At 44.4% G+C, this 23,206-nt stretch overlaps 1 protein-coding gene across 1 annotated transcript in view; it reads right to left on the bottom strand.

Moving 5' to 3' along the window:
* Dnah8 (dynein axonemal heavy chain 8) overlaps positions 1-23,206 on the bottom strand; it is a 242,096-nt gene that overhangs the window by 78,289 nt on the left and 140,601 nt on the right. Inside the window, 9 exon segments of the mRNA XM_050139863.1 lie at positions 309-561; positions 2,793-2,898; positions 7,913-8,095; positions 11,709-11,864; positions 14,386-14,541; positions 16,244-16,415; positions 17,348-17,475; positions 18,738-18,875; positions 21,372-21,587. Coding sequence (XP_049995820.1) covers positions 309-561; positions 2,793-2,898; positions 7,913-8,095; positions 11,709-11,864; positions 14,386-14,541; positions 16,244-16,415; positions 17,348-17,475; positions 18,738-18,875; positions 21,372-21,587 — 1,508 coding nt within the window.

Raw genomic sequence — 23,206 nt, 5'->3', positions numbered from 1 at the left:
CTCTAGTACCCACCTTATTTTTGGAGACAGGGTCTCTCACTGGACTTGGAGCTCACTGATTGGCTACACTGGCTGGCCAGGGAGCTCCAGTGATCCATCCACTTCTACTCCCAAGCATGCATTTGCAGATGTCTGCAGTCATGCCCAGACCATTTGTGTGGGTGCTGAGAACCTGAATCAAGTCTTCATGCTTCTGTGGCAGAGACTTCATAGACGGAGCAATCCCTGCCCGCCCCCCCCAAGCTACCAACACAAAATTTTAACTTGCGATCTTGAAAATGACGGAGGGGAAGGCAGGGAGGACTTGCCTGGCCATGGACTGGTCGAACAACTTGAGGAACTGAGCCAGTGAGGTCTGGTACATGATGTTGACCATGCTCATCTCTGTGATGAGGAAATAAAGGATGCTGCCCCGCGTGGCCGCAGGCCGGAACTCCTCCTGAGCTGTGTTGATCTTGATCTCCGTTTCGGCGGCCACGTGGAGTTTCTCGCTTACTTCCGCTGCCGTCTGCTTGGTGATGCGCAGGACACCAATGAGAGACTCGTCGTCCACCAAGGAACCTGAGAATCAAAGCCGCAGGTGCAGAAAGGAATTACAGAAGAACAGGAAGCTTGTTTCAGATACTGGGTCTCTAACCCAGAGGCCACAAGAAGGAGAACTCAACACCAAAGAGTCCCTGGTCCAACCACCACCCAGAGACTGGATCTTTCTAAACATTCCTACTGAGGGCTCTTCATCCTCCACTCTACCTGAAAAGCAAAAGCAAAAGACAATATGACGGTATCTGTTCTGATTTTCGTGTGTTTGTGCACATGCATGCATGTGTGCATGTGTGCGTTTGTGTGTGTGTGTTCTTGTTCATTTGTTTGCAGGTACATGACAACCTTAGGTATAGTCCCTCAAAGTCTGACATTCCCTCCCCTCGTATTTGAGACAGGGTCTCTCTCTTGGCCTGAGACTTACCAAGTAGGCTAGGCTGGCTGGTCAGCATCACTCAGAAATCTGCTTGACTCGACTTCCCCACACTGAGATTACAGGCCTGCACCACCACATCTGGCTTTTTAAAATGGATTCTAGTGAACCTAACTCGGTCCATCCTCTTGCTTGGCCAGGCAAGCACATTTTTGGCTGAGCCATCTCCCCTGCCCAACAGGTTCAAATGTTTGAAGACAAGAACCCTGCCTCCAGGAGTATCAGTGGCACCTGTGGGATATACTGTCACCCCATTATCGCCTTGGCAATTCTCGCCATGGTGTCTCCAGGCCATAAGTTCTCTATCTTGGGGTACTAGCTGATGCAAGCACTGTACCCAGGCTGAGGAGCTGGCGGACCAGTGGGACATTCTCTCCCCACTTCTTGAGTTAAAGAGCACTTGATAGGGACAACCTAGGCCACTCTATGCCTCTAACGAGAATTAACTGGGCTATAGTGGAAGTGTCTCACCAAGAAAACCAAGACCTGCTTTCCACCGAGCTCACTGTGTGTATGCATGTATGGAGGTGTGTATGTATAACGCATGTTTGGGCCATGCTATCCCACAGCCAGAATCATAGCTCCTTTTTTAAGATTTTATTTTGAGACCAGCTCTCGTTACTATAGCCCAAGCTGGTCTCACATCCCCAATCCCTGTGCCCCAGCCTCCCAAGCAGCTGGGGTTACAGGTGTGTGCTACCACACCTTGCCTTGAGGGCATCCTAAGGCCATCATCATTCTTGGATACTGAGGTTTAGTTTTCTTCTGACCCAGGGATTAAAGTGACAACGGAATGGACTTCTAAGTCAACTACTAACACATGGTGGAATTTAACGGGGCTGCTGGGTTTGCCTAAAGAATATTGCTGGAGCTGGGCGGTGGTGGCACACGCCTTTAATCCCAGCACTCGGGAAGCAGAGACAGGAGGATCTCTGTGAGTTCAAGGCCAGCCTGGTCTACAAGAGCTAGTTCCAGGACAGGAACCAAAAAGCTACGGAGAAACCCTGTCTCGAAAAATCAAAAAAAAAAAAATACTGCTTTGCTTGTTGATTCCCTTTTCTTTGCATAAAATTTTGGGTTTGTTTTTTGTTTGTTTTCTGTTTGTTTCCTTGTTGGGAGCCAAGGTCTTGCTGTATAGCTCTGACTGGCCTGGTGCTTACTATGTAGCCCTGGCAGCCCACAGCAATCCTCCTGCCTCAGGTACTCCTCCCAAGGGCTGGGGTTACAGGTCTGCACAGAAAACCTTTTTTCTTCAGTGTATGACAGAGAGGGCACCGCTGCAAACTGGGGTGTGGTATAATGATTCTGGCTACCCAGAGGAGACAGTACCCTTGACTTCTAAGTGGGAGTCATCTGAGATGAGCCAGGCCCTCGGTTAGACACGTTTTCCTGATTACAAGTGGCATGTGCTGTACGTGACCCATCATAGTAGCTTCATTTCAATGCTAAATGAAAGAGCTGATTGATTGATAAAAATAAAATAAAAACAAAAAAGACGGAACACACGCCTCTGGGCAAGCAAATGAGGCCATCATGAGCTCCTAGGTTCTGCTTAGGAGCCCTTGTTTGGCTCAGAAGAGGGTGATTATATCAACAAGGTGGTACTAGTCTCAGCCGCTGACTCCACTTGCTAATTCAGACATCAGATTCCCCGTGGTGTTTCCTTAACGCCCACACGGAAGCCACCCCGCCTGCTTGTGCATTGGGAAGTGAGCTATTTCCTCCAATCTGTGGTCGCCGAGGCACTGAAGGGGGCCCGCAATTAAATGAGCTCCTTCCTCGGGAGCCAGGGCTTGACGGCCTCTTAAGGACGTGGTACCTTTCGTGGCGCTCAGCTTATACAGCAGGTTGTCCTCAAGCTCCTTCATCTTCCGCTTGTTAAAAGTCACGTCCTCGAGAAGCTTCACCCTCTCCGACTCCAGCTCCTGTGGTCAAGACACAGACAATGGAACCTGGGCATCCTCGTCACCGGTACTTACAGAAAACCAGGCTCACTGGTGTTTTAACAGCAACACCAAAGGGTTCAACAAAATTGCGCCTTGAACAGTGGAAGAAAGGATTATCATTAGTCGGACCAATTTATATTTTTGTTTCTCTGGACAATTGAGAAAACGATGCCCACTGGTGCTAACATTCCATAGTTCTGGGGCTGAGAGATGGCCCAGTCAATAACACATCTAATGTACAACTATGAAAACCTGAGTTCAGATCCCCAGAGACTCTTTACTCCTAAACACTCGGCTGAGTCTCCTGAGAGCCAGGACATTGTCCTCCTGCAGAGTCCAAGCCCACCCTTCAAGCCTAGGATGTTTAACAGTGACAAGCATTCTTGTAGAGTTTAAATCAAAGTGCCCTTAATAACAGTCATCTTTTTACTTATTTTTTTCACAGACGTGAAGGGGCATGCATGTGTGCATATATATGTTTTTACACGTGTTGGGGCTCCCACATGTATGAGGGTGTGCATGCAAGGGTGATGTTCAGAATCATCCTGAATCGCTCTTCTACCTTAAACATGGAAGCAAAGTTTCTCATTAAACCCAGAGAGCACAGATATGGCTCTGTGTGTGTGTTGTTGCTGTTGTTGTTGTTATTTTGTTCTTGAGACAGGGTCTCCTGTAGCCTAGGATGGCCTTAAACTCATCAAGGAGCTGAGGATGACCTTGAACTTTTTACTCTCCTGTTCCTGCCTCCCTAGTGCTGGATTACAGGCTTGTGCTTGCACACACCCTGATTGTGCATTGGAACTGAGGGTTTTGTGCATGCCGAGCAAGTCCTCTGCCGACTAAGCCACATCCTAGCCCTCTGTGACACTCAGGCAGCAGCGTTTCCTCATCTATATGCAGAATCACATTTTGCATTTAGGATTATATTTCAAGGTAAATCAAAGCGCTAACTTGAGAACATTCCTTGCAAAGCCTCTTCAGAAACCCCACTAACTTCACAAGTCTTCTGAAAGCAAATGGATGATCAAAAGCTACAGCCCGGCACTGAGTCAAACGCCTTTCATGACTTCAATCAGTCTGCCTACACGTTATTTTCATCCAGAATTTGGCATCTAACAGGCAGGAGCTGTAAATTCTTGAGAGCACCCACTTTGAGGCTTGGCAGAGTGGAGGACTTTCGTTCCCATCGCGTATTGTCTACCTGGGAGAAGGTGGAACCCCTGCAGAGCATCCCAGTGCCACCTAACCACAGTGGTCGCTGCAGAGATGGACCTAACCCTGTCCTCGAACCCTGACTAGTTTCCCTGCCATCCCACTGGCAGGCTGTGGGGTGCCCTAGGATGGTGATGAGTGTGACCACGCTTGCAGGAGACTAGCTAAGGAACTGCTTCCACTGAAATAACCATCCCTGGGGATGCAGAGGTGGCTGAGATGCTGAAGTGGTTACTACACAGGCATGTGGACTTAGGAGGAGGTCCTGACGACCAGCACCTGTGTAAAAAGCTGAACCTGGTGGAGCATGCCTGGAACTGCGGTGCTGGAGAATTGGAGACAGGGCGATCCCAAGGGCTTGCTGGCCAGTCATCTGGCCTAACTGGTGAGTTCCAGATTCAGTGACAGAATCTATCTCAGAAAATTAGGTGGAGAATAATCAAGAAAGACACCTGACATTGGCCTCTGACCTTCATTTGCACATATGTGTTCATATATATGAACAAACACACATCCACATGTGCATATATGTGCACCTATATGAACACGCACCTTCTCACATACATGTATATGTGTATGTGTATGAACACCCATCTTCACATGCACATGCATGTGCATATATGAATACATACCTTCACATATACATATGTATACATATATGAACACACCCTTTCACATGCACATGTGTGTGTGTATATATATATGAGCATGAACCTTCACAGGCACATGTGTGCACATATATGAACACACACCTTCACATGCACATACGTGAGCATGTATATGAACAGACCTTCACATACGCATATGTGTGCACATATATGAACACAAACACACACACCTTCACATGCACATGTGTGTGCACATATATGAATACACACGCATGTATAGGAAAACCCAAACAATGAAATCACACTCAATTCCTTTTTAATACAATAGGGAAAGGTAGGTATCATGGGGACCTGAGGGGCTTCCAGGAGGCCTTGGGAAACGTTGTCACAGATGGGGACAGACCCTCATCCTCTGTGACTCCAGGGCTGTCAGGAGGAGACACTCTGCTTATAAAGCTTGTCTTCAGTGCTCTCCAGCAAGGCTGGCTCAAGCATGCCAGTGGGTGTTTTAAAGAGGCATCAGCGTTAAGAAGAGGGATGTGGGCACTGGAGAGAGCTTTAGGTAATAAGCCTCTTGGGGGAGCTACACCAGTAAGAAACCATTCAGACTAGACGAGCAGCACCTGTCGACCACTGGCGACCGGTGTGGACCCGAGAGGGGATGGAGGTAGCCATCTGGAAGGCTAGGGTTTTGATGGTCTGCCCCTAGTGGGGAACCACTTCTAGTAAACAAGTAGGATGCCGTTGCTATTTTGCTCCTGAAGGAGAGATGGTGTCACATCTCTTTACCTTCTGGAGCGTCTCTCCTCATCCCACGGCCCTCCACCCACACACCTTCCCTTCCCTCTCTTCACCCATCGCTCTCTTCCTCCCCCCATGCCTCTTTGCTCTTATTATCGCTCACCTTGCCTTCTCCTTGAATACTAAAATGAATTATATCAAAGTAAGTGTAAACTATCTTGTGCTTTATGCAAATTTAGTTAATATATGCAAATATATTTTATGCATAAAATTGAGTTTTCCGAACATCTTAAAAGATATCTAGCTCTTAAAATATTACAGGCCTAAGGTGCTCCTTGCTCCACCAATACCCTTAGTTATACCTAATTGATTCCCCCCCTCCAATGCAAATTTCATTTGAAATATTGTTCCTTATATCATTACATTATTGCACTGCAATATCAGAAATCCCAGCAGTGGCTAATTGCCATCCAGGGGAATTTTCTTTTCTCTGGGATCATTGCTTTTATTAAATTTTTCAGGTGTCTCAAGACAATACACAGCACTACGGATTGAAATGTGCAAAATCAATACACACAAAGATATAAAAACAGAGGCAGGAAGTGTGCGTGTGTGTGTGTTTATTGTCTGGGGATGGAGGATAACTGAGTCATATAATCTTCTAACAGAAATTACTACTGAGAAAGAAATATTTCCTTATGCTAACAAGAGGAAATACGATTGGCTTATATTTTCCATATATTTGCTATAACAACATCCTAATCTATTTTATTATTCACATTTGTTTGTTTGTTTATGGGGGGCATGCAACAACCTAAGAGTTGATTCCCTCCTTCCACCATGTGGGTACCAGGGATCGAACTCAGGTCTTCAGGCTTGGTAGCCATCACCTTTAATTAAGCGGAGACTGTTTGTTCATTTCCCGGCCACCCAGACCCGAATAATCACTCAGAAACTATATTAGTTACCACACTGTTTGGCCAATAGCATAGGCATATTTTTAGCTAACTCTTACATCTTAAATTAACCCATAATTCTTGTCTGTGTTAGTCATGTGACTTGGCATCTTTTATTAGTGAGGCATTCTCATTTTGCCTCCTCTGCATCTGGGTGATGACTGCAGACTGAGCCTTTCCTCTTCCTAGAATTCTCCCATTCTGGTCACCTCATCTATTCTTCCCGCCTGGCTACTGGCCAGTAAGTGTTTTATTAAACCAATACAAGTGACAAATCTTTATAGGGTACATATATTGGCCATCCAGGGGAATTTTCTTTTCTCTGGGATCATTGCTTTTATTAAATTTTTCAGGTGTCTCAAGACAATACACAGCACTATGGATTGAAATGTGCAGAATCAATACACACAAAGATATAAGAATAGGAGCAGGAAGTGTGTGTGTATGTGTGTGTGTGTGTGTGTGTGTGTGTTGTCTGGGGATTGAGGATAACTGAGTCATATATTTTTTCATTTCAAAACAAGAACTCTGAATCTAATTTTCTTTGTTTAGCTTTTATCCTGACCATTATCCATAACAACTTGTAACCAATACTCTAAACAAAGAGTATCAGCCATCAAACCATTCAAAGACAAGACAGTAACATATAGTATCCAGATTCTCTGTGTATTTTCCATCTTTATGTGGCTTTATTTTAAAATCTATTTAACTTTTATTTTTAATTTTTTTTTTTTTGAGACAGGGTTTCTCTGTTTATCTTTGGCTCTCCTGGAACTCACTCTGTAGACCAGGCTGTCCTTGAACACATAGAGATCCTCCAACTTCTGCCTCCCAAGTGCTGGGATTAAAGGTGTATGCCACCAAACCTAACTACTCTTTTTCTTTCTTTCTTTTTTAAAGGATTTTATCCTTTTTCTTTTCTCTCTCAAGCCTACATATATTTTTAAACACACTGTAAACTGTTAGAGGTTTTTTTTTTCATCTGAATCTATATTTACTGTATCTCTCTCTTTTTCTGACACAAGAATCTTTAATTTGCTAAGGAAGTAATGTGGCTAGGATTAAATCCATGGCTTTGAGAGCCGGTGGCCAGTAGCCAGGCAGGAAGTATAGGTGGAGCAACAAGAACAGGAGAATTCTGGGAAGAGGAAAGTCTCAGTCTGCAGTCTTCACCCGGATGTAGAGGAAGCAAGATGAGAATGCCTCACTTATAAAAGTTTCCAAGTCACATGACTAACACAGACAAGAATTATGGGTTAATTTAAGATGTAAGAGTTAGCTAAAAATATGCCTAAGCTATTGGCCAAACAGTATTGTAACTAATATAGTTTCTGTGTTATTATTCGGGTCTGGGTGACCACGAAATGAACAAGCAGTCTCTGCTTATACCTTTACCTCCTGAGCCATCTCACGGACCCTCCTGATCAATTTTAAACACTTATTGTGAGTTTGAGCTTTTATGTTGAGAGTACTTACCTGTTTCTCTGTTAGAATGACCCTCCTGAGTAACTGGTTCTCGAGTCCCTTCATGGTGACAGTGAAGTCAATGACCGACGTCTTGGCGTTGATCTCGGGGGTAAAGGCAGGATTTGGCAACTTTGTGGTGATGTAAAGTTTAAACGTGTCCATGATGTCACATTCCTTGTCACCGACTTTCACCTACACAAGTTCAAATGTTAAATTCAAAACAGCTTCAAGTTGCCTAAACAAGACCTGCGCGATGATACCAGTGGATAGACCCATGTGGATGGGAGAAACCCCATACAGCCCCGCCTCTAGAGGAAAGGCTACAGGCAATCACTGGCTTCAGAGAGAGGGAGAGGCGAGGTCCCGACAGGTCATGCAATCCCAAATGGTCAGCCCTAAGAATATATACAAACAAGCAACACTAAATGGTCTCAGTAGTGTGTGTGTGTGTGTGTGTGTGTGTGTGTGTGAGAGAGAGAGAGAGAGAGAGAGAGAGAGAGAGAGAGAGAGAGAGAGAAGAAAAACTGTAGAAGAGGTCATGGATTTGGGAGTATGCAGGAAGATACAGAAGGTGCTGGAACAATGGGAGGGAGGGGTGGAAAATGATGTAAATACGTATGAAATTCTAAAACAAAATTTTAATCCAAATTTTTAAAAGAATACAAATGTATAGCCCGAAAGAAAGAAAACAATTTAAAAGATGCAGGGGCATGGGGCAGGGGCACTGAGAGTTTGAGATAGGAGTAGGTTCCCCAGGGGTCAAGGCTGTTGATGTGTGAATGAATTGGGAAGGAGAGTTGGGAAATTTTAATCACAGATCTTAAATAACAAAGCCTATCCAACTTAGAGTAATTCAGATTTGTCCTTCTGCCTGGAGATGTTCTTAGCTGCTGTCCACAGCAAATCGAATGAGAAGCTGATCTCAAACCAACAAGGAATAAAGGAAAACCTAGGCACGTCCAAGACCTGACTTTAAATTCCAGCATTTATCAACCCGCATCAATTTTATTATTTTCCCCTAGACAGTGAAATTATATCCGAGTGCAGAGCTGTTTTTAGGAACTATCACTTCTTTTCTGCATTCCACAGCCGTATCTCTAACATATTTGACAACATAGTCGATATAATTTTCAAAATAAATATTAGAAACATAATATTAACCTTAAACACTACTATTTGTAGTATATTAAAAAACAAAACTTTTACTTTTTTGTGTAACATCCCTAGTTGTCCTAGAACTGGCTCTTGTAGACCAGGCTGGCCTTGAACTCACAGAGATTCACCTACCTCTGTGCCACTACTGCCCAACTTATTTTGTGTGTGTGTGTGTATGTGCATGTGTGACATTTTTTACCTTTTAAAAACCAGGTAGAAACCCTAACATTTTTAAATGACTTAAATTTCTAATGAGTCCTGATTGGACATGGGATGGGAACCTTGCTACAACCTCTGACACATCCTCAAACTGAGGACGAGAATCCAAGGTCCTGCAAGCAACCTCAGTAATGGCGGCTCTGTAACCTTTCTTACAAAACAAGCCAGGCTCAGAAGGACAAACACTATACATGACTTTACGCTTACATATGGAATCTAAAAGGGTGGAGCTCCTAGAAGCTGAGAATCCAACACAGGATATTTGGTGCAGGGAAGGGGAGGGTAAGGGGTGGCCTGGGTGTTGGGGGAGGGCTGGCCAAAGAGCACAAACTTCCATTTCTAGTCTGACATATTCCAGACATCTATTGCACAGATGGGCACCAAATGGGCTAGTCATGCATTCGACTGTATATTACACAATATACATGAATAACAAGACACCACATGGTACCCTTTGAAGATATATATATAATTTCTATTTGTCAACTAAATGGGTTTTTTAAATTTTGTGTGTGTGTGTGTGTATGAGTGTTTTGCCTGCATGTATATATCTGTACCACATGCATGCCTGGTCGCCACAGAGGTCAGAAGAGGGCTTTAGATCACCTGGAACTGGAATTACAGGCAGCTGTGAGCTGCCCTGTGGATGCTGGGAACTGAACCCATCCTGGAAGTGCAGCATGGGCTCTGAAGAGCTGAGCCTCCTTCCGGCTCCCATCAACCGAACACTTCTAAGAATGATTCCAAATTGTGGGTGAACCCACAACGGCCGAAGCAATCGCCAAGATTTTATTCCTGGCTCCCTTTTCTAGCAAAGAAAATTTGCACTTTGTAACCTCACAGGAAAACAAAAGGAATTCTTGAGGATGTTGACTCAGTTTTATTCATTAAGTTAAATTCACTCTTCCAGGCTTCAGTAGATCACCAATGCTCCATATGCATTTGTTCAAAGTGCGGCGCTGGGGAGATGATTCAAGAGTTAATAGCTTGTCACGAAAGCATGGTGACTGAAGTCTGGATTCCCAGGTCACATGAAAATTGCTGGGGGAACCTGGCAACCCACCTGTAATTGTGATTCTAGTCTCTAGAGCAAGCTAGCTAGGGAGGCTAGTCATGTCGGTGAACTCTGAGACCTGCCTCGGTGACTAAGGCGGAAGGCTGCTGGAGAATGACTCATTCTACACGCAAACACATATGCACACATGCATACACGCACATACATGTAAATGGGGGGGAAGGAATTCAAGCTGTAAAGAGAACCAGGTAAATCTGTGTTTAAGAAGAAAACCCTCGTTCCTCACATCTTCCCTAGTAGTCAGGGAATTTAACAAACTGGAAGTGAAATGATCGAATCTAAATGCTGTCATTTATCAAGAAAATAAAACCAATGAACCTTCAAAGTAGAGAATGAGACCAATTAAAAAAAGAGACACTTATATTGAAAACAATTTGTGTTGGCAATAGCAGTCGGGAACAGAATTCTGTGGCTTCTGGCAAAGTCATTGAGTTTAGACTGAAAGTTAGTAAAGACAGAAATGAACAAATCAATGTCTACAGTCTTTATTAAAATGCTATTTCCTTCAGTGAGGAGATCCAGGTTTTCTTTGGATTTGCATATGTATTTGGCTTGCAAAACCACTTTTCTAATATACAGCTAATATAATATATATGTCATTTCCGTGTAGCGCGATTATATTGTTATTAAGATAAGAAACCTGTTTCCTTAATGTGTTTCTTCATTTCTACCAACTGAATACTCTTGCAAGGATACTGCCCTTCTGGGGCTTTTTTTTAAAATATATATTATAAAAACAATGAAAGCAATCAGAATTGCATGGCTCCCACCAATAACATACATACATACAATAATTCATTTGTATGTATCCATTAAAGGGTAAAATTTCAAGAACTCATTCAGTAATTTTGTCAAGTACACTACATTGCACCCTATAAATATGTGTGATTATTTTTAAATTAAGAATTAAATCAACTCAAAGCAGAGTAAAGTTGGAGCTGGAGAGATGGCTCAATGGTTAAGAACAATATTGCTCTTACAGAAGACCCAAGTTCAGTTCACAGCATCCACACACTAGCTGTTCATCGTCACCTTTATTGTCTATTCCAGGGGATCTGGCGCCCTCTTCTGGCCTCTGAGGGCACCTGCACTCACATGAACACACCCCACACACAAACGGACACATAATTAAAATAAAGTATGTTTTAAAGAGAAAAGCAATAGCTACCACTTTGGAAGGGAACAGGCAAGAAATAAGCTGCTGGCGTCTAGAAGCAATCTCCTAGAGGAAACAGCCCATCTGAACACGCTGGTTTCCAGTGCACAAAACATCACCACCCCAAAGAGACAGCTCGACCACTGAGCTGAGGCCAAGGGGAGGCCACCAGTGTTCTTTATCCTTTACAAAACACTCACCTTGAAAGCGGTGCCTGATTTAATGAAGTTCTTTTCGAGTACATTATCCAGAGCAGGGTCCAGCTCCTCTCGAATGTCCTCAATGAGAAGGGGGCGACCCAAGGAGAGGCTGTCCTCCAAGTGTGTGCGGAAATATTTGTGGTTCAGAGACGTCACCTGAAGATAAAAAGCCCCTTAGTCTAAAACATCCCCGACAGCGCTCCGGGTGCTAAGTGGAAAGCAAGCCATCTGTTGGATGGATGGCTGGGAATTGAAAGGGCAAAGAATTAAATAAAAGTAACAAGCAAGAGTTCATTTCCAGAACACGGAGAGTGCTGACTGTTGAAACAGTGTCTCCGGTCCAGAAGAGAAGGGACACTCTCAGATGGAATGCCAGAGCACATCTTACCAAATGCCACGGACTCTTCCTATTCAAACTTAAGCAACTAGAGAATCACTCACACCCGGCAAGGTGCCATGAGTATTCTGATATGTATTTACCTCTTCTGGGCTCTCTGAAATTCATGGGTGGCAAGTAAATAAACTTAAGAATGTCAGGCGGCTGGAGAGAGGTTGTGGGGGCTAGGGGAGCTTGCCGCTCTTCAAGAGGACCCGAGTGCTGGGCCCAGCATACGCACTGGACAGCTCACAGTCACTTCCAGCTCCAGCTCCAGGGATCTGAGGTCCTTTTCAGCCCTTACCGGTACTTCACTCACACGCACAGACACATGTGCAGAAACGCAGGCGCACACATCACAAAGCTAAAATAAGTCTTCAAGGATGATGTCAGAAGTGATACACTGAGAAGCAAGGATCTACCCCAGAACTCAGAAGAACATCTGTCTGCATTTCATCATTAACTGTCACCTTTGTTGTAGGCTTCTCATAAAAACTCTTTATTGGGTTGGAGGGGATTCCCCACCCCCCTTCTTAGTTTACTGGCAGCTTGATCATGACTGGGTGCCGGATGGTAACAGGTACACTCCCCACATTTATCAAGATGGTCACATGATATCCCCAATAGTGATGGCCCACTTTGATGTATTAATTTAGATTCAATAAATATTGGAATTGCTACACTATGTAAGAGCTCTGCCGAAAATATAAACATGGAGAAAACCATAAACATGACTAGCAGGAAGTTTATGGTTCAGCAGAGAGAAATGTGCAAAAAGCAATAATTCAAGTAGTCAGACTCGGAGTCCAGAACAGAACCACAGATAAACACAGACAGGTCTCGGGGTGGGCTATGTGAATCAGGGCATGCAGAGAAGTAAGACTCGGGGTTCAGAACAGAACCACAGATAAACACAGACAGGTCTCGGGGTGGGCTATGTGAATCAGGGCATGCAGAGAAGTCCTGATAGAGCAAGCATTAGATAGAGGTTTTGAAGGGATACTGATAAAGACTTTGATCTAAGGTCATCACTGTGAAAAGATATTCTGATTAGCAAAAGAAATATAAGCAAAATTATAACAAGTCAGGACCCCATCTCAAAAAAAAAAAAAAGGAGAGGCCAGGGAGATGGCTCAGGCTACTGCCATGCCTGATGACCTGAGTTCTATCCCTGGCACCCACATGGTGGAGGAGAGAACTGACTCTTGCATGGTGTCTTCTGGCCTCCCTATGTACACTGTAGCACACACACACACACACACACACGCACGTGTGCACGCACATACACAGAGACAGAGAGAGAGAGAAATAATAAGTTTTAAAAATGCACGGGGCATGAGGAATTCTGGGAACAGGATCTAGGAAACACTCAATAGCCCATATTGCTAGCTGACCAGTGGCAACATGATCCCCAAAGAAGTCAGAAATGTCATAACCCTGGCCTTATCTAACCCAGTTTTAAAATTAACCCCAGAATAGGCTCTACAGGCAATGCTGGAGCTGGGCGCACTGTATGGTGCCAAGGGCCTGGGTGAGGCTGGCAGCTGAGGAGGCACTCCTGCTGCTGCTCTCCTATTAGTCCAAACTCAAAGTCCAAAACAAAAGCCACATTCTCCACTGGCCGAAGTAACCGTGCCAGGGAAGCAAAGAGGGATCGGGAGAGTGGGATCAAGAAGGGAAAGAGGCTAGGGAGGTGGAGGCAGGAGGATCCAAAGTTCCAAGTCTTCCTTGTTCACACAGTAAGATCTAGGCCAGCGTGGGACCCAAGAATCCTAAAAACAAATGAACAAATAAAAAGAATGCGAAAGAAACGGCGTCATCAGAGTTGTTGCCCCCGATGCTGCTACACACGAGGACAAATGAGCAAACGCTGGCCAGAAGAAACGTGACATTATGGTTTACATCTGGAATGTTCTCAAAGGGCCATGGGTTAAAGACTTGGTTTTCGGCTTGGAGCCACTGGGAGATGCAGCATGGAGAGGAATGAGTTAACACCTCCAGGCCAGGCCTCTACAGCAACCAGAGCACCACAGCTCCTTCCTCTCTCTTCTCTTCTGCATTCCGGCCACCGTGGCCGTGAGCCGCATTGCCACAGACTGCCGCCATGACAGCTGCCTCACCCTAAAGCCATTGAACCGACTGACAATGGACCAAACTCTCCCAAACTGTAAGTCCCAACAAACCCTTTCTCTTTATAAACTGGTTCATCTCAAGCCGACTAGCACGGACGACACCGTCATGTGCGTCTGCTGAGACGCCGAGAAAACATTATCATTTATACACACACTGAATGGGACGCACCTGCAAGTCGTTTTCTTTTTCCTTTGATTTAATCCATGTCTTCCCCTGAGTCTGGGGATCGATGAGGAGAGGGTATCTGGTGGCCTTTGTCACGATGATGCCGTTCTGAATCGACAAGTCATCGCCGGGTAATCCCTGCAGGCCCCACTCGCCAATCTGAAGGGGAAATGGGCACGTGCCCGTTCAGAGACCCGGAACGTGTTCATTAGTAGGTGAGCGCTTAGAATGGAAAATGGAAACGACTCTGCAACTGGTGTCTGGGGCGGGGGTGGGGGAGCAAACCAACCTGCAAACGGGAGCCCGGTGATGTCAAGTTTAGAAAGCAAATGTAAATATTTATCTTCCATATTTTTATTTTGTATATGCGTATGTGTAGGGAGTAGTTTTGTACATGTGAGTGCGCTGCTTGCAGAGGCCGGAAGAGGGAGCTTATTCCCCCTGGATCTGGAGTTACACAGGCTGTGAGCCTTCTGACATGGCTGCTGAGAACCAAACGTGGGTCCCCACTCTTGATCTGTTTGTCCTCTTAGGCTGTATATATGTTTTATACTTACAGAGATTGTGAAAGGAGGCCAGTATCAGAGAAGAAGATAGCCCCCAGCCCCCAGAGTGTCCTGGCCTTTGGTTCTGCCTACAAGGCTTAAGGAAGGTAACTACGCAGCTGGAGAGACGTTGGCTGTGATGAGCTGGTAGGAGTTCAGCAATGGTAAGTATGTCTGTGTCCTTCCCCAAATTTAAATGGGATAGCATCACAGTCAATGAATTCTCTGGAGATCCAGTGAGCCAAGCAGTGTCTACCTTTGCTAAATTATGCCTAGGTCCTCCAAAGACCCAGATTCATAAGGATTACCTCGATCCACCTTGCCTTCCAGGGCCCGGTGTCTCCTGTACACAATCTACTCCCTATAAGGATAAGTCTAACATTGTTTGAGCTAAAGGCTACTTTTCAGCCTTTAACTACAGAACATGGGGAATTCAAAGCACTGTCTCCCCAAGGAAGCAGCAACTGGTGCCTGTTTGCAAAGCTGAAACAACAAGTCAATCTGAATACAGGAGCCTGGCGAGTTGTGTTGAAAACTGACATTGGCATCAAAATCCCAGCAAGTTAGGCCTGCCATTTGTCATCAGTGCCAGAGCATGCTGGGAGTTAGCCATTTGTGACGGCTAATCTGGGAGTGGGTTGGTAAAGACACTTCTGGGCCGCCTGGGAAGGCCTCTGAGAGGTTCATCTGAGGAGGGAAGTCCCACTTGAGATTCGAGTGGCATCACCCATCTAATGGCTGGGGTCCCCCACTAAATGGAAAGGAGAAAGTGAGCTTTGCACTAGATCTCCCCCCCCCCCCCCCCGCTTCCTGACTGAGGATGCAAAGGGACCAGGAGCCTCACAACCCCACCTCCATGCTTCTCTGCGCATGATGGACTGTGACCTCAGACTCTAAGTCAAATGAAGCCTCCCTTCTTTGTTTGGTTTTTCTTAGTTTACTCTGTAACAGCAATAAGGCACTAATATACTATAATATCTAATATATATACATATAATATATATGTATCCCTAATACACATATCATACTTACATATATAATATACTAGGATACCTAATATATATAATACCTAGTATATATCATATTTACATACATAATACACTATAATACGCAGGGAGCAACCGCCTTTGCCTCCAATCTTTGAAAGAGAACATAAAAGAATTAACATTTCAAATAATGGAAAGCCATTTAAGCCATCTTAGTTACGGAAGCAGCTTCCAATTGCAGGAAAATAAGGCAGAGCTTTGCCTTTTTGCTGACTGTGGGAACTGAAATGGGGCTGGAATTCCAATGTGGTGGGGAAAGGTCAAACTTACAGTCGGAGGGTCCACCAGCATGGCAATGAGATTCAGGTTTTCGGTGAAAGGGATCTTCCGCGCTTTCAACTCTAACTCCCACTGGTCTTTAAGCAAATAGTTTCTGAATATCTGGTTGAAAGGGCCGAGGTAGGAGAGAAAGCCCGTGCACAGCAGAACATCGCCTACAAGTCTGTTGAGAGAGCAATGCAGCCGCTGAGGCCCAGTCCTCGGGGTGAGTCCCTGGGAGAGCTACGGTGCAGACTTACTTTGCCATAGGGTGTGCAGCACAGACTTTCCTTGCCCCTGACGGGGGAAAACTGTGCAAAAAAAAAAAAAAACAGCCCTAAACACAAAGGGGTAGGAGGGGTCACTTTTGGGTGGCTCAGGGGATGTAAACCAACTCTTTTCCTGCAGTGAGGATGGTGCTTTTTTATTGCACAGCCTGTTCACAGCCTGTCTTAGCAAACACTTAGTGTGCCTTTGTGCATATGTGTGCACATTTGTGTGTGCAGGAACCTATGCACTCTTTCCGTGCACGTGCATGCATGCGTGTGTGTATGTACACGCACACATGAACACAAGCATGTGGGCAAGCTTGCACGCTTGTGTACATACTCTAGAGGTTGATGTCAGATGTCATCCATAGGTCCCATTCCCCGCCCTCCAGACATGCTGTTTTTTGGGACAGGTTTCTTTTCTCTTTGGCTTTGAGTTCACTGGGTGACCAACAAGTCCCAGGGATCCACTTGTCTCTTCACCCTCCTAGTTCTGGGATTCCAGAGGTGCACCATACCACACTGGCTTTCAGCATCTTTGCCTGGCAAGCCCTTCACTGACTGAGTCTTCTCTCCTGCCCAATGCACATGTTCAAAATCACTGAGGGTAAGCCCAGGGAACCTCACAAGTGTCGGGCAGTCTTGGAAAACCCAAACATTGCTGGATGTGCCTCCAGCTAAAAACTCACGCTGCAGAGCTACATGGGGACCCTTTGCTTTCTACTTCAGAGATGTGTTTGCAGCCACTGGGGGTTGCAGAGTGTGGAAGGTGTAGGTTTCATGTGTGACAGAGAGGTGGGATGGGAGTGATGACTTAGAAGGGAACCCACAAGACTAAAACTCCTACCTATTAATCTGCGCTCTGAACTCTTTGCTTTGCTGGGTCCAGCGGACTTTTTCTCCACTCAGCCCATCGATGAGTGTGGAGGCTGCCTGCATCTTCTTCCTACACATGTCTGCATCATTGAGCAGATCCTGCACGTGGAAATGAGAAACGGCTTAGACAACATTTCAAAGCACTTGAGCAGGGGCGTGTTGTGTTCACACATAAAACCACACGGAGGAATTTCTCAGTTTGCAAAATAAATGCAGTTAGAAAATAATAGAGCGACAAATTACCATATTAATTACAATCCGATCCTTCATTCATAAGACAGCAATTTTTTTTAACCTTGTAGGATTTCAAGGATATATGTAAAAGGGCAGGGGATGTAGCTCAGTTGGTAGGATGCTTGCCTAACATGCATGAAGCCTTGGGTTTGATTCCCGGCATCACATGAAGCTAGGCATGACAGTGCATGCCTGTAATCCCAGCACCCCACGGGTGGGGCTTCAGAAGGATCAGAGGTTTAAGGCCATTTTTGGCTGAGCAGAGAAAAGATGGGCTGCGTGAAACTCTATCTCCAAAGTGAACAATTAGTTACATAAACAATAAATGAGGCTAAAATTCAAGGACATTTTATAAGAAAGACTCTAAAATTGTGTAAAGTAGTATTTCTATTCAATAATTTCCAGAAAACAATAAAGGTAAAAATGCTGATAATTCCTTTAATTAGTTTTTCAGTCAGTATGCAAAATAATGGGTTTCATTATGGCATTTCCATACATGCATATGATTATACTTTGCTCATATTCATTTCCCTGTTGTTGTTCCTCCCCTTTTGATGGTTCTGTTCCTCCCTGAACCCCAAGTTTCCCTTCTGTTTTTATGTAATTTGCAAATAGATTATAGGTAGATAGATAGATGAGAGAGAGAGAGAGATACTGATAGATGGGAATAAATGGATGGATGGATGGATGGATGGATGGACGGATGGACAGATAGATGATAGATAGATAGATAGATAGATAGATAGATAGATGATAGATAGATAGATAGATAGATAGATAGATAGATAGATAGATAGATAGATGATAGATACAGGCATAGATACATAAGATACACAGATGATAGACAGATAGATGGATGGACGGATAAGATAGATATGAATAGACAGAGATAGATGGATGTAAGACTAGATTCCACATATATAAGAAACACATTATTTGAGAAACAAAATTACTGAAGATAAGCGTGTACCCTGACTTCAATGTTATCCCACATATCCACGCACTGAAACATCACATGGTACCCATCAAGGATGTCCATGTTTTAGGTATAAGCCTAAAAACTACACTTAATTTCAATCCAAAGCGACTTCCAGTGGAGCGTCAGGACAGCACTTCCACCAGCTCACCATTTTCTCATTCATGGCCGCGTCGAACTTGGCCTGCACTTTATCCAGCTCAGCCTGCTTCTCATCCAGCAGCGCCTGGGCCTTCCCCAACTCTGCATTGGCCACGGCCAGGCGGCCTTCCTGCTTGGCCAGGTTTGCCTAGGAAGAAGGGGCAGAGGTTCGCCAGAGGCACACAAGCTCTATGAAACATTCATGATTTTAGTTCGTAAATTATCGCATAAATCACAGAATTTTTGCAGTTGATGCTACTTCTGAGGTCATCTGTTTCAGGGCAACAACTGGGGAGGCAGGATGTCTTGGGGATATTTTATTAATTTTCCCTTTTTAATTATTAATGTTCACTATGAAAAACAGAAAATGCAACAATGCAAAGGAAGAATTAAAAACTCTGATTTTTTCCTTAGATATAAGCACTGTGTTAAGAAGGCACTAGATGTCATTTTATTCTTTTCACTTAATAGACTCAAATTATTGCCCCACATCCCTAAGATACTTTTAAATAAAAAAATCATTTTATGTGTTTGGGTGTTTTGCCTACACGTATGGCCTAGAAGAGGGCACTGGATACCGTGGAACTGGAGTTGTGAGCCACCACATAGATGCTGGGAATCGAACCCCGGCCCTCTGAAATAGCAGCCAGTGCTCTTAACAGCTGAGCCATCTCCCCTTATGCTTTTCAACTGGTGATAAGACTTCATGATGTTCACCTTACTAATATTTCCCTACATTTATGCACATTATTCTTCTCTCTGGCTTTTAATCCTTAAAAAATGACACAAGGATAATCACCACTGGATAAGCCGGCAGTGTGGTTTGCTGCTTTCCTAAAGATTCTTTGGAAACAAAGTTGCTGTATCAGTAGTTATCTTGTTTCTTTTTCTAAATCCGACAACATGGTAATTATCTGATCTTTGCAACTTTAAAATAATTAATCACTAATACACAGCCAGAGCTCTCTGGGATAGATTCTGATTAAAGTCTCGTTTTCTTTCCTGTTTACTTGTTTGCTAGCTTATTTATTTAGGCAGGTTCTCATTATGTACACCAGGTTGGTCTCCAACTCCCAGAGACCCACCTGCCCCTGCCTCCCAAGAGCTGGGCTTAAAGGCATGCATCACCATGTCCGGCCCAGGTAAAGCTGCCTCTGACCCCCTTGATCTGACAAGGATCAATAGCAGATGCCAGTGTCCCGCCACAGTGTTTCTATTGCTTCCCACTCAAGATACAAATGGATTTTTATGCCTTTTTATGTTTTATTTAGTTCAATACTATCTTATTTCTTTGGTGATGTATTATTATAATTGGATCTTTGCGTCATATTTTTTATTAATTAAAAAAACTTTGCTTTTATGAGGCTTTACTCTGAATTCTGAATTTCTACTAAGATTTTATTTGGTATCTTCATTTCGGGTGTGTTTTCTGTTTTCCCATCATTTCCCTCTATTAAAACTTTATTTTCTATTTCATTCAAAATTTCGAGCTTAAAGAGGCAGTCACATATTAAAAGGCTTCTCAAGAAGAATGGGGTTGCTCAGCTTGCTCAGCCATTTTCTAGCCGCAGAACAATCAATCACAATGTTTTCAGGTTAGTAGGGGCTTGGGGGTTGAGTGTGAGGCCCAGGGGTATGTTGGGATGTGTTGTGCATAGTTAAACCCCTAAGGGTGACTTTTGTCTACTTAAACACAGAAGACGCCCTCACTAGGTGTAGAACGACGCGTGCGTGCGTGCGTGCGTGCGTGCGTGTGTGTGTGTGTGTGTGTGTGTGTGTAAATACGTGTGGGTGAGGCCAGAGGTCACCTCGGGTATCATTCCTTGAGAGCCGTCCATCTTGTTTTTTGAAACAGGGTTTCTCACCCCTTACTCAGAACTCACCGGCTGGGCTCTGCTGATTGGCCAGAGAACCCCAGGGATTACAGCGCTCTACCTGTTCTCACGTGCCTTCTGGGGATCGAACATTGGTCTTTACTCTTGCAAAGCAAGCCTCACTGGTTGAGCCACCCCCTCACCCCTGGCTTTCTCTCCTTTCACAGGGAACTCAGGCCATTCATCTTAGACTGCACAAGTCTTCAGTGTTTGCGACCGGGGACATTTCTAAGCGCTGATCCGCACCTCTGCAAGCTTAGTTTGGAATGCCATGAGCAAACTCCGTCCCCAGTCTCTCAACCTGAGAGGCATGCCAAGCTTGCCTTTGTGGCAGCTTGATTATTATCCTGACAAATTAATTTCTTGTTGAAGTGAACAAATTAGTTTCCGTTGTCTGCATTACCAAGAAGCATTCACCAGATATATAAAAAAAAAAAAGAAAGAAAGAAAGAAAGAGAAAGAAAAAAAGAAAAGAGAGGAGAAACTTTAAAGGGCATAAAAAAAATAGACATGCTGGTCCACGACTTTAGTCCCAGTAGAATTAATCCAAGAGGGAGGCACAGGCAGGCAAGATCTCTGTGAACATCAGGTTAGCATGGTGTGCTGGACCAGCCAGGGAACAAAAAAATTACAAAATTTAAAAATAAATAACAAAATTAAAACATGGCTACATTTGCCCATATTGGTCTAAGTTACAGTCTGTCTGCTCACAGGAATTCTTATGATTGATTTTTACCAAGAACTGATTTACGGGGAAGAGGGAAATTTACCTTCAGAGGCAACACCTCCCTGTTGATGCCATAAAATATTGCCATAGCAAGCGTCCAGGACAGCAAGCCAGCCACATTCCCACAGACTTTTTTGGCGCTTTCAAAAGTGTAATCATCCATGTTAAAATAGGGCTGCAGCAGCTCCACCGTCTCTTCGTTGATGGTGTCCTTGGGGAACTGCTGCAGGCTCCACAGGAATCCCGTAGCGCTCATCAGCTGGAAGACAGTAAGGCAATCTCTCAGGTCTGGGAGAGAAGAAATCCTGCCTTCCTGCATTGGTATGGAACAATCAGCTATGGTTGTTTGAATGAAACCGGTCCCTACAGGCTCACATACTTGAGTACTCTGTCCCTGGTGATGGAACTGTTTGAAAAGGATTAGGAGGTGTGGCCTTGTCAGAAGAGGTGTGCCACTGGGGGCAAGCTTTGAAGATTTAAAAGCCCACATCATTCTCAATCAGACTCTGCCTTGTGGTTGTATCTCAAGATGTGAGCTCTCAGCTACTGCTCCAGTGCCAAGCCTGCCTGCCACCATGCTCCCCACCATGATGATCTGAAACCGTAAGCTCCAAATAAACCCTTTCTTCTGTAAGCTGCCATGATCATGGTATCCTATCACAGAAATAGAAAACTAAGTCATCAACTGATTTTTTTTTCCAAAGAGGTAGGCATGAACTGCTCTAAACACACCAACCCTACTGGTAATTGCCAGCCTAAACCTACAGACTGACAATTTTTTCTAACTTCATGGGAGAGAGAGAGAGAGATGAAAATCCACATTCCTGTGCAGCATCTAAATACTGCCAACCATAAAGACCACCTTCTGGATATGCGGCTGGACCCCACTGGTTCTGGGCATATCTCATTTTTTAAATGGTTTTGAGTGATGCGGGATTCTCCCCTCTGCATGCTGTGATCACCATTAATGAATAAAGAAACTGCTTTGGACTTATAGCAGGGCAGAACTTAGCTAGGCAGGGAAAACTAAACTGAATGCTGGGAAAAAGAAGGGCAGAGTCAAGGAGAAGCCATGGAGCCACTGCTGGAGACAGACGTGCTGAAACTTTGCTGGTGGGCCACGACTTTGTGGTGATGCACAGATTAATGGAGATGGGTTAGATTGAGATGTAAGAGTTAGCCAATAAGAAGCTAGAGCTAATAGGCCAAGCCGTGATTTAATTAATATAGTTTCTATGTGATTATTTTGGGAGTCTGGGTATCCGAGAAACGAACAAGTGGCCCTCCTTACTACAATCTATGTACATTTTGAGTGATACAGTGTTATAACTTGGATCTTGCATATCCCTCTTGGTAGAACAGAAATCACACAGCACTCAGGAAGTGGGGTCAGACTGAAGGTCCATCTCCAGTAGCCCACCTCCTCTAGCAAGGCTCCACTTCCTGAAGCCTATATGACATTTTTCAAGACAGTGCTACCCGTTTGGCACGAAGCATTTGAATGTATCAGTCTGTGGAGCATACTCCACATACAAGAAACAAAACAGGATATTATAATTACAGCCCCTCCCCATCAAACCCTAAATGGGGGCACTAGAACCCCGTCCTTCCTCTTCCTCCCTTTACTTCCTGCTCCAGCTAAGTAGCTTCCTCTGCCGTGTGCTTCAAACACCAAGTGGCTCCTGCCTTGCCACAGGCCCAAAGTGCCAAGTCCAGTAATGGCCTGAAACAAAACAGTGAGCCAAAATAAACCTTTCCATTTTATAAATTTATTCTCATGGGCACTAAATGATGGTGACAGAGAAAATACTGAATAAGGTGAAGTCGAAGCTAAACTCTTGAATATGTGGCAGTTGGCTGCAACCTGCCAGCTTGCAG

The sequence above is a fragment of the Alexandromys fortis genome, unplaced genomic scaffold (genome assembly GCF_014885135.2).
Source record: "Alexandromys fortis isolate MF-2015 unplaced genomic scaffold, M_Fortis_MF-2015_v1.1 scaffold_9, whole genome shotgun sequence".
Classification (NCBI taxonomy): domain Eukaryota; kingdom Metazoa; phylum Chordata; class Mammalia; order Rodentia; family Cricetidae; genus Alexandromys; species Alexandromys fortis.
This window is presented reverse-complemented; position numbering and strand designations above follow the sequence as displayed.